The 12,178-nt window shown below is 30.3% G+C and overlaps 2 protein-coding genes across 2 annotated transcripts in view; one reads left to right on the top strand and one right to left on the bottom strand.

Annotated features, from left to right (window-relative positions):
* The first annotated feature begins 1,743 nt into the window (after positions 1 to 1,743).
* LOC111683781 (protein suppressor of underreplication) overlaps positions 1,744 to 12,178 on the top strand; it is a 20,798-nt gene continuing 10,363 nt past the window's right edge. Inside the window, exons 1-4 of the mRNA XM_046951884.1 lie at positions 1,744 to 2,222; positions 4,274 to 4,473; positions 4,541 to 4,719; positions 4,786 to 7,769. Coding sequence (XP_046807840.1) covers positions 1,892 to 2,222; positions 4,274 to 4,473; positions 4,541 to 4,719; positions 4,786 to 7,769 — 3,694 coding nt within the window. The 5' untranslated portion in view covers positions 1,744 to 1,891. The remainder of the gene's footprint in view (positions 2,223 to 4,273; positions 4,474 to 4,540; positions 4,720 to 4,785; positions 7,770 to 12,178) is intronic.
* The window catches only part of LOC111683776, a 3,599-nt gene continuing 1,601 nt past the window's right edge, over positions 10,181 to 12,178 (bottom strand). The window contains exon 3 of the mRNA XM_023445879.2: positions 10,181 to 10,552. Coding sequence (XP_023301647.2) covers positions 10,380 to 10,552 — 173 coding nt within the window. The 3' untranslated portion in view covers positions 10,181 to 10,379. The remainder of the gene's footprint in view (positions 10,553 to 12,178) is intronic.

Below are 12,178 nucleotides of genomic sequence, written 5' to 3'. Positions count from 1 at the left end.
GTTATTTTTTAAAGAAGTTGCCATATTACTGCAGTTCAAGGTATATTAATTATAAGGTAGTGTTAATTAGGGTTTTATAAATCAACTTTTGAATAATCGAACAATCGACTTTTTGTCGAAAAAAAGTCGAAGTCGACTATTTTGTTCCAAAAAAGTCGATAACTCGACTATCGTCTATTAAAAAAATTGGAAAAGTCGAAAAGTCGACTTTGTAAATAAAAGTCGAAAGTCGGAAAGAGTCGAAAAAAATCGAAAAGTCGGAAAAAGTCGAAAATAGTCGAAAAAAAGTCGGAAAAAGTCGAAAAGTTGAAAAAAGTCGGAAAAAGTTGAAAAAAGTCGAAAAGTCAACTATTTAAAAAATATTAAAAGTCGAAAAATCGACTTTTAATTAAATGAAAAAAGTCGAAAAATCGACTATTAACTAAATGCAAAAAGTCGACTTTTCATAAAATGCAAAAGGTCGAAAAGTCGACTTTTAATTAAATGAAAAAAGTCGAAAAATCGACTTTTAACTAAATGCAAAAAGTCGAAAAGTCGACTTTTCATAAAATGCAAAAGGTCGAAGAGTCGACTTTTCATAAAATGCAAAAAGTCGACTTTTCATAAAATGCAAAAAGTCGAAAAGACGACTTTTCATAAAATACAAGAAGTCGAAAAGTCGACTTTTCGTTTCTACTATAGAACCCTAGTGTTAATAGATCAGCTAATTGTTTTTTGCTAATACACTTTTGATTTTTTTATAAGTAGTTTGATATTTGCTGGCACTTTGATGTGTAGGCATACTGTCAAACTCCATATATAAACAATAAAATGAATTCGCTCCGTATTTCTGAATTCGCTTACGACACTACTTATAATTTTATATCTTGATATGAACCACCTTGTATGAATTTTCCTTGATTCTGTTTAAAGGAAAAATTTTCTGTTTTCTACTACTATATTTTACAGCCATTAATTTAATTGTCAAAAAAATAAAAAACAAAATAATAAAATCCACTTGGTGGATTTTTTTTGGAAAAGTTTATTGCACTTTATACTAAAATAAAAATTAATAAGAAAATTAAAAACATATATAAAACCACTTGCTTTACATTTCACAATATTATGAAAATTAAAATCTGTTTAAATATAAGTGTTTAATTAAAGTGAAAATAAAACGCAATAATTAAAAATGTCATCATAAACCACACAAAAGTAAAAAAGAAAAATGGCGGGAATTTGTACTATAGAAAATTTTCTAACATTTCGGTGTACCCCACAAAGAATTTTTTAAGTTTTTCGGCGGGTATTATCACGTTGTAACTACAAAACAATATATAGCGACAATAATACATACCTACATACATGCATACATACATATTTATTAAAGTTCAAATCATATGAAAATAAAAACAACAACAAAACAAGAAAATCAAGCAGAGGTAAAAGCAGCAGCAAAACAGAAAACAAAAACAACACGTAACAAAAAAAAGAACGTCTACGTTTAATTTTTTCATAAATTTCTTCATTGACCCAAATAAAATTTAAAAATTAAAATTTATTTAAATAAAAACAAAATCAAAATATTATTTATATTTAAAAACAAATTGCAAATAATAAAAAATATATTAAAACAATTACAAAAAAAGTGAAAAGAAAACAAGTGCACACATGCCGTTTTATACAAATTTACGTATAAATCAAGAAAATATTGATACACCATCATCTCTGCTCATTGGTTCATTTTCCATGTTTGTTATATTTTTCTATTTAAAATTACTATATATTTTGGTGGCAATTTATTTATCCTTACACTACGTACACTGAGACTAAGAGAAGAGAACAGTAGCACTACTGTAATTAAAGATTATTGTGGGAAGTATATATCAAGAGTGGGTAAACAACAAGCAACATGTATCATTTTACGGCTGACCATCCCCCAGAGCCTGTAAGACTTTCATTTCGTGCTTTAATACCGGGTCATATACGTCAATATCTTAAGGATTTCCAATTGGATGCTATACGTTTTATGCACAATTTCTTGGCAAAGGGAGAATTTTGTGTTTACAACGATGAAAGTGGTTTGGGTAAACAGGCCGCTGTAGCCGTTCTATTGGATGCAGCTTGTAGTAGTAAAAAATGCTTAATTGTTGTCCAAAACGATGACCGTTATGTTAATGGTTGGGAGTTTCATTTTAGCGTTTTAACAAATATCAATGTTGCGGTTATAAAAGATGAAAAAGGTGAGTAATGTTTATGTAAAATCTGGTCTTAGTTAGAAATTTATAAATGTTGATATATTAAGATGTTTATGTGATGATCGTTTTAAATTCGTGAGAAGAGGATTTGGTTAAAATAAGTATAAATGTTATGTTAGATTCTAACAAAACTAACAAAATTGGCATAAGATTTATTTTTAATTTTCCTCGTATTCAAAAAAAAAAAAAATAGAAAAGATGCTGTCAGTAAACACAGGTCAACAAATGTTTAGTCCTGATATCAAAGTCCTGATACCAAAGTCCTGATACCAAAGCCCTGATACCAAAGTAATATTGAAAAAACAAGGTTTTTGGTTATACTTTAGATCGTATGAATTGAATTTCTCTAGAATGTAAACTAAATATTTAAGTTCTGTTATATTTTCTTCCTTCTTCGAGATTACACCGATGATAATATCAGTGAAAGTATTCGTCTTTTTCAATTTTAAGGTCAAACATCGAAAATATTTAGAATTTTAAAAAATTTCGGTTTTGTTCTTATCATTAGTTTTATTGTTATTCCAGTGATAAATATATTATGCGAGTATCGTTTAGTTAGTGGTTAAGATATTATCAACTTAGGTACTCAGGCAAAATAGAATGCGATAAAAAGTTAGCTTAGATCATTCTGAGTATTTGTATTCAAATATTTTGTTTTAAGCTAGGTTCACAAAGAGTACTTCAGCATTTTGTATTTCTTCTTCTCATTATCAAAAATATTCCAAATTAGAATAATTTGTTTCAATTCACTCCATCTGGTGTGTACTTTAGCATTATAAACGTAGCTTAAAGAATAGAATTAACTATATAGGAACTTTAAATTTTATTTATTAAATGTGTAAAAAAATATCTATTAAACATTTCTGTTTTATGTTGGTAGGTATTAATGAAAATAGTATACATTTTAATATTGAAAGGGTTTTAAACAGCAGTTTTGTATCAGCAAAGTTGGACATTTTCACGGACAGTCTGTTATCTTGCTAAGTTTTAAATATTATTACACTGGTTGTGATATCTACATTGCCGATAGTGATATGAATAGGTTCTTGAGACTCCCCACTTGTCCTTCAAGCGCAGTTTCTAGATAGTTAGACAGTATGAATTTGTCTGGACTCCTACAATGTAAAAATACTCTTAAGTGTTACTACATATAAGACTAGGCTGGGTTGGCTACCAGGGCACTGCATAGAAGGTTTTTGGGACTGCCGGATGATTGTAGTGTTTACAATAAGAATGGTTTGTCTTGTTTTCTAGAATGTAAAAATACCCTTAAGTGTTACAACAAGACTCTTTACAAGTCATTCCCCGACAGCCGGTTCTACGTACCTTAATGACCCGAATTATTCGGCCAAGGGCTGTCAACCCCAGCAACAGCAACAACAATAAGATTAGGTTGGGTACCAGGACACTGCAATGATTATGTTACAACATCCTTCACATTATCAATCAGTTTTGCAATAGTATAATAGATGGCAAAGTATTAAATCTCTTTTGGCTTAGACTTGATGCAAAAGCAACCCAAATACTGGGAGGGTTTATATTAGGAATTTTGCACCAACCGGTTTCACGACAATTGGATCTCCGCTCCGAAACGACAAGACTCTTAATCGGCCAAAGATTGTCAACAAAAGCTGTATCGGAAGTTTTTTTTCCCCCAGAGAAGAACATCCAGTTACAGCCAACCTGTTACAACGACAACACTAACCGGACTTCTGTATGTTAGGTGAGGATGTTGAGTAACAAGAAACATCATCTGACATTGTTTATAATACATTTTTCATGCCAAAATAGTTGGGAAATAGTTGTCAACACAAACTGGAAGATACTGCAGAAATTTTACTGTTTGCTGTAAAATTTAAAGCCTTGTGTTTTAAAAGATGATCCTATCATCATTGCTGATACATACGAAACTGTAATATATGTAGTTTTGAAAACAGAATAGGTTTCTTTATGTTCCCTTTCAAGCAATCATCAAAAAAGTCAAACTAATATTAAATAAATACTATGTAATGAATCTTTTTTTTTATTTCTTTAAGATTCCACCGATTCTGCTCATAATATATACATTGCAAAATGGAGTACTCTGAGGACAATAGATGATTTGAGTAAATTTAAATTTGATTTCATAATACTCGATAATCGTGGCCAAATGTTAAATAATAGTTTTTGTACCTCAATGCTACTCAAACATTATGAACGTAAAATTAGTATATTGATCTCTAGTGTTGATATAACAGTAAGTAAAAAATTGATTTATTCTTTAATAGAAATAGTAAATAACATTTTCAATTCTTAATAACTAGAGTGATTTAAAACTTCTGCACAATTGCTTGAGATTAGGGGGACGTTTAGATCCTCAATACTCGAGTTTTAAGACATTCGAAGAGAAATTTAAACTACCCGATGCCAAGGAACTGGCTTATAAACGTGTTGATTTAGAGGAATATTTTTGTAAAAGAGAACGTTTGGCCGACTACTGCAAGTAAGTGGATACATTTTTATATATGTTTTTATCTTTTATTTGTTAATTTATTTATTTTTTTTTTAGAAATTTTCGTTTAAGACGTTATTGCCATCAATTTGAGAAGCAATTACCTTTGGTTAAAGAGGATCGTTATAAAATCAATCTGGATTTATGGCGTGAAAAACAAAATGCCACCAATTCGGAAAGTAGCAGTATCGAATATGTTAATAATCACAATCGTGAAGATGAACACATTAAAGATACCCAAGAATTGTTCGAAGAGTATTGTAGACAGAGACGGAAACAACATTTACAGTTCCAACAGGAAGAGGAGAAACGTTTAAGGGAGAGAGAACAAGAAATGCTTAAAAATTTACAAGCTGAAAATGAAGTTATCTATAATGTAGATGATGAAGTGGCTTTGATAAATGAAACACCTCCCATCGTTACGGAAAAACCGCCTGTCGCTCGCGACAATTCCGATGAAGCGGTTTTAATGTCACCTTTATTGGTAATGTCCGATTCGGATGCCGATGATGAACCAGAAATATGTCATGACCCCAATAATGATATAGAAATTGTGGATTTAGCCAGTGAAGAAAGAGAAGAACAGGAAGAACAAAATAAACAAAGTAAAACTAATGCAGATACTGAGGAAAATAAGCAAGTGCAGGAAAATAGTAAGAAAATTTCAAATAACACTAATAAGGTGGCAAAAAGAGGCTACAAAAAGCGTTCTGAATTGGATAGACTGGATGAAGATATTGTGGAAACTTTGAAAATTACCGAAACGCCTAAAAGATTAACAAGGCATGCCAAAGAAGAGGTATGCTCAGCTAAAAGACTTAAAGATAGGTTAGAGGAAAAACGAGCAGAGAAGGTAAATACCAAAAGAACAAATTCAAATGAAAGAGTTGGAAAAGCCACAAAAGAGAGTAACAACAATAGCGCTGCTAGCATAACTAAAGCAATCATTAAAACTGAACCAAAAACACCCACAAAAAGTAATAAAGCCCAAAAGACTACAGAAGAAAAACAAAAGGAAACATCAAAAGACAAACCAGCAATAGAAAATAATAGCACAATAAAAGAATTGAAAGGTACAAAAGATAATGCAAACAACACAACTAATCCCGCGAGCACCAAATCTAAGACAAAAACCACAACTAAACAAAGTAGAGAAACAAATGAAACAAGTACAGCAACAACTCCCGTAACTTCAAGAAAAACCAGAACCGGAGCAATTGAAAAAGAGAAGGAAGGCAATAAAACTCCCACAAAAACTAAAGACAATCAAAAGGTGCATATCAAACAGGAGCGTTTAGAAGAAACACAAACTAATGCAACCAGCTCCACAAACACTAACCATACTAGAGTAGTAAATAGTGAAAAAATACGTTTAAAACGTGAATTGGAAATAACACCAGTGGGTGTACACAATAAGGAGACACGTAGTATGCAACGTTTAACAAGATCTGCGGGCGGTTCTAGTAAATATTTAAAGAAAAATTTGGCTTTACAAATAGATAAAGTAAACAAACCAAAAAAGAAAGCAAACGATAAGGAAATCACAACAAAAACTGCAGCAAATAAAACTAAAAAGGCAACCGAAGATAACAAAAAAGAGCCGGAAAGAAATACACAAGTTTCGATTATTTCCCATAGAAGTTCACAAGATTTTGAAACACTACAGTGTGCTCAACGTTTAAGTGATGCGGGCGCTTATGATAATGGTCTGGAAAAGTCAACGGAATTCTTGGTGCCGCCTACACCAAATGTTATAGCCCGAAATTCTCTAATACCCTCCTCCTTAAACTCATCGGCCGGGTTCTTTAGTGAAACTGATGTTATATTCATACCACCTAGCCCCCTGAGCGTTACAAATAACAAAAAACGTGATGCTGTTATAACACTTTCAAGTTCTGAAAATGAAAATAGCACTTCACAATCGTCGTCAATGACTAGTCGCAGAACACGTGCCTTAAAACCAAAACGAAATCTACAAAACACCCAAAGCGAAGCCAGTAAAGTACCCAGCTTTTCTGAACTGCTAGCACAACAGAATACACGTACAAGTGCCAAATCACCTGATCTCTTTAGTAATTGCTCAGATTTACTGCCATTACCCTGTACCCAACCACCTGTCGAGAGTGAAGAACCTAATACACCATTTGAAGGTTTTAAAATTTTCGGTTCCGAAGTCAAGCAATTGCAGCAACATTATGCTTTCTCAAAAAATAACAATACCAACATAACTAAAGCTAATGCTAAGAAATCCTATCGAGAACAGCGTAGCTGTTTAGATATTTTAGAAAAAATGTTTGAACCTTCTAATAAAAAATCAAAATCCACAACAAATGAAACATCTAACAGTGCTAGCTGCTCACCCACAAAAAAATCAAAACGTAATGCTAATACGGCAAATAAACAAAAATCACAGGCTCCCATATTACCCTCACATCCCATAGAAGCCATAGCTGAGGCTCGTCAACAGCAAGAACTACAAAAACGCAAACGTACTTCAACGCCTTCTACTTCAGCGGGCCTGCAGGAGGATGAAATCTTTGAAATTACCAATAATGGCACTTTTGGCAGTGTTATGCGTTTACACTCCAACGGTGATATATCACCCGTACCGCAAACTCAAAAGTCCCAAAACAAGCAACACAATAAAATCACCAATTATCTCATAGGTAATGCCACACAAAATGGAAGCTCTGGCTCACAAGAAGAAACAGCAACACCCAATAGTGGCCACAGTGGAGGCTATAGTAGTAATAATATGGAGGCTGGAACTCCTAGTAAACGTCATCAACAGCTGGCGGCCGTACAAAATTCGAATGTTAAAAAATCACCTAAAGGTAAATGTAATGCAACACAAGCTACTAAACTAACTAAATGGTTTACAAAACCTTCGGAACTGAGTCGTCAACCAAGTCAAGTGGCCAAAGCTAAGTTAATCAATTCAAAAAAGACACCCACCAAACAACAACAACAACATCAAGTGCCAGCGGTAAGTGAAGAAGTTGATTTGACTAGATCATCACCACCACCAGCCACAACAACAGGTAAAAGAATTCTTAAAAGACGTAGATTAGATTTATCTTTTAATAAGTAGTTTTTCATTATTTTCTTATTATTTTTATTAAAGACTGGTGTTTAGAAGGGCTTTAATTAGTGATTTGTTTATAATTAGTTAGTTAAAGGAATCAAGGGAATAACTTCTTATCAAAAAAGGAAATTTCTTTAAAAAAACAGCATAAATAAAAGTTAAACTTTTGATGGCTATAAAATGGCTTCCATAGAAGTCATTTAAATGTTATTATTAGAAATTGCCGACTTAAAAATTTACAAAGAATTAATTTGTAATAAATTTTGGAGAAATTATAAAATAGCACTTCCCTAGAAGTGGTGATAAAGTACTTATATTGCTGGGATTTGATAAAGCTTTTGTTTTTTAAATAGTAAACAATTCTCATACCTGGACATTACAGAATGTCTATGAATATAAAAACTTTAATAAATTGAGATCAAGTATTGGTATTCCAAGGAAATTTATGTTATAGAATTCTCTTTCATTCAACCTTTAGTATATTTATTGGAGTTAGTTAACGGGTAACAAAGCAATTGTTTTAGAAAACTTATTTCAAAAAATCTTTCTAAACACCAACAAACTACATATATATTTTCTTTTAGCAAAAAATTACTATTACATACATATTTATGAAACTGGGTTTAGGATTAAACAATTATATAATAATTATTATTTTTTTTTTGATTTAACAATGAATATAGTTCCAATTGCTGTTAAAATTTTGTTTAAAATTTAAACAACGAATTATATTTATAAAATAATTTAAATTAAATTAAATATATAAAAATCTCCGATTTTAGAGACGACGTAAGATCTCAAAATAACCTTTATTTAAAATATCTTTTATGCTGTTTGAATTTTCAATCTTTCGACTTCGAGATATCAGAATTCAAACATTACACTATAAAAAGTTTATATATTCTAAAGGCGGGTTTCATACTAATAAGTTAATCTAGGATCGGAACAAATTTTGGACGGAATTTAACCGTTTATTGTGTTTTTCTGCTATGGATCTAGGATCAGTTAACTTTGTTAGTATTGCCAAGTTTTCAGTCAAAAACATAAACAATAAACAGCTGTTTTTTGCCAATAATACTTTTGTAAAATGAAAAATTTTGGAGAAATGTTAAATAAACATTTAAAATAATAATAAATAAAACAAAGCAAATCAGAAAATTGCAATGTACTTAAAATATTAAGTTTTTGTCCTTCCGAAATCATTGTTTTATTGCTTTTTGCTAATTGTGTTTCCTCACTTATAACTTAAGTTTAATGGGCCAATAACACTCCGGGCGGGTTTCTTACTTCTCAGTTAAACTAGGCTTATCTTGCTGTTAGATTAAACTCGGAACAAATTTAGGCGGACTTTAACCGATGATTGTGTTTTTCAGTTTTAGATTTAAGTTCAGTTAACTTTGTTAGTATTGCCAACTTTTCATTCAAAAACATAAACAATGAACAGCTGTTTTTTGCCAATAATACATTTGTAAAATGAAAAATTTTGGAAAAATGTTAAATAAACGTTTAAAACAGTAATAAATAAAACAACACAAATCAAAAAAATTGCAATTTACTTAAAATATTAAATTTTTGTTCTTCCGAAATCATTGTTTTATTGTTTTTGTTAATTATGTTTTCTCACTTATAACTTGAGTTTAATTGGCCAATTTGCACTCAGTTAAACTAAGATAATAAGTAACTTTACTGATAACTGAAAAACACAAAACATATATTAAACCAGGTTTAACCAAAGAATGAAGATTATCTCTATCAGTAAAACCCGCCCTTAAAAACAAGGTTTAATCAAAAAATGAAGATGATCTTTATCAGAAAAACTCGCCCTAAGACTACGTTGAAAATATGTAGTTTAAAAATTTTGCATATTAGCTTGATTTCTTACTGTAAACTTTGGAACTTATTGATTTTAAAATCTTATATATTTTTTTAATCCTAAACCCAAATTTCATATTTCAAAACGTACAACATATCAAATGTTAACAAAAATAAAACATTTGTTAAAATTAACATAACTACCTTTAAAAAATTGCAATAATAACGTTAAAACGTTGTAATTTTAATAAAATTAAACTAAATCTATATATTAAAACAAAAATTTATTAAACTAATCTACATAATTATTATGTTAACAAAGAAAACAATTTGAATTAAAAACCTAAAAAAAAGAACAACAAGTAAAAGTAATTTTTTAATTTTCATTTATTATACAATCACAAAAGTCTTCTTAATTTACCACAAAAAATAAAGGAAACTAAACAAAAAAAATATTAAAAATATTTATTTGGATTTTAAATTGTACAACAACTTTTACTATACATATAATTATTATATATTTTAAACATTTTTATAATTTTTTTCTTTCTTTAATTTTTCTTAAATACACATACATAATTCTACTAAATTAAGCTGTTTACTTTGAAATACATACAAATAAAAAACAAATATCATTATATAAAATTTTATCTTTAAATATTTTGTTGAATTTAATAAAAATTATTATTATAGTAAAAATAAAACACATACATACATATATTCTTATGTTGGAAATATACATACTTATGTAAATTTAATATTTTTTACTAAATATTATGGTGAGATTATGCATAACCGCCTTACGTTGATATTCCAATTCACGTTTACAGGCTAAACTCAAAAAGGGTGGACATTCATAGCGTATTTTCTCACTGCAGTAAGTATTACCGGCCTGGGCAGCAAAATTAAATTCACTTTCGGCATGTACTAAAAAATAAAAAAAAAACAAAAATTAGAATAGATTTTGTGTTTGAGTTAAATTTTTCAAAATTCTGTAGTATGTTAGCATCTTTATTTAATTTTTTTCTATATATCCGATTCTAGAGTTTAAATACTTAAATAAATAATTTCATTGAGATTAATTTTTATACTACTAGAGATAGGTCAAAGGTCGATTTTATTCAAAAACGTAATATATTCTTTAATTTTAATTCATATTTGAAGCAAACCACTGAATACTGATATACATACATTTTTTTAAATATCAGAGTTTATCACAATGTTTTTAGGTATTTTTATACCCTACACCACTTTAGTGAGGAGGGTATATTGGGTTTGTGCTGATGTTTGTAACGCACAATAATATTAGTCCTAAACCCACCTAAAAGTATACCAATCGGCTCAGAATCATTTTCAAAGTCGATTTAGCTATGTCCGTCCGTCCATGTAAACCTTGTAATCAAACTACAGGCCGCAATTTTGAAGATAATTGAATGAAATGAAGATAGCCCCCAAACAACTGTACCTCCGAATAGGGCTTGTAAACATTATAATCAAACTACAGGTCGCAATTTTGGATATAATTCAATGAAATTTGGCACATGATCTTTTATGGTACTGTAGACGAAGCTTATTGAAAATAGTTAACATCGGTCCATTATTTCACCTAGGCCCCATAGAACTGAACTCGCCAAATATAACTTTTAAGTTTATAATTATGTTTAATATACTCGTATCTCAACAAAAACCTTCAAAACCACGTTCGATACTAGTCTTGATGACCCTAAAGAACTTTATAATTATAGGGCCTTATTTGACTCTAGCCCCTCTAAAAAGCCCCATCAAAATTTTCCTTAAATATCCACAGTTTTATTAAACAATAAATGGCTTTAGTATATCTGAGGCAAGGACAATTCAACTTAAAAATACTTTATTATTAAAAGTGAATCACATTTTATTCATATACAGGTGTAGGGTATTATATGGTCGTCCTCGCCCGACTATAACTTCTTACTTGTTTCAATACAAAACATCTTGGCTTCGACAGTTTAAAATTTTCTAGGTTTTGTTTATAACAATCGATAATATTCAATACTTCATCGTTCGAGGTTAACGCTCAAAACGTTTTTAGGGAGGAATCCTTTATTTCTTATTTTATTTAATTTCTACTTTTTAAAACTCTTTGCAATTTCACAAATTCTATGAGTATGAAAGTTGAAAGTTTCAAACAAAAACTTGTCGTCACCTAACAAAGAAGTTCAATCGTCGTAGACGATCAACTTCTCACTGTGTACCACACAAAGGTCTCACAACATTAAAGATTGTTATAGGTCGGCTAACTTTATCATGTAAAACGTTAGATTTTATTGTCTCGGATGTCTTTGGAAACTTATGGAAAAATAATAGGATAAGCGGAACGGACGGATATAAATGACATTGTTTCGGTGTTATCACACAACTTTAAATATCATACTATTGGTTGTACACGTAAACTTCTCCATAAGTTTCATACTGACATAAAAACTAGATGTAGTTCTAATACGGCTGAGGTTAGGACAGAGATGTCCTCAATGTAAGAGAAGTCAGGGTACTCATGACAGCCACCAAAAATTC

Source organism: Lucilia cuprina, chromosome 5 (genome assembly GCF_022045245.1).
Source record: "Lucilia cuprina isolate Lc7/37 chromosome 5, ASM2204524v1, whole genome shotgun sequence".
NCBI classification, from domain to species: domain Eukaryota; kingdom Metazoa; phylum Arthropoda; class Insecta; order Diptera; family Calliphoridae; genus Lucilia; species Lucilia cuprina.
Note: the sequence above shows the minus strand (reverse complement) of the source record. Positions and strands in the feature narration are given on the sequence as shown.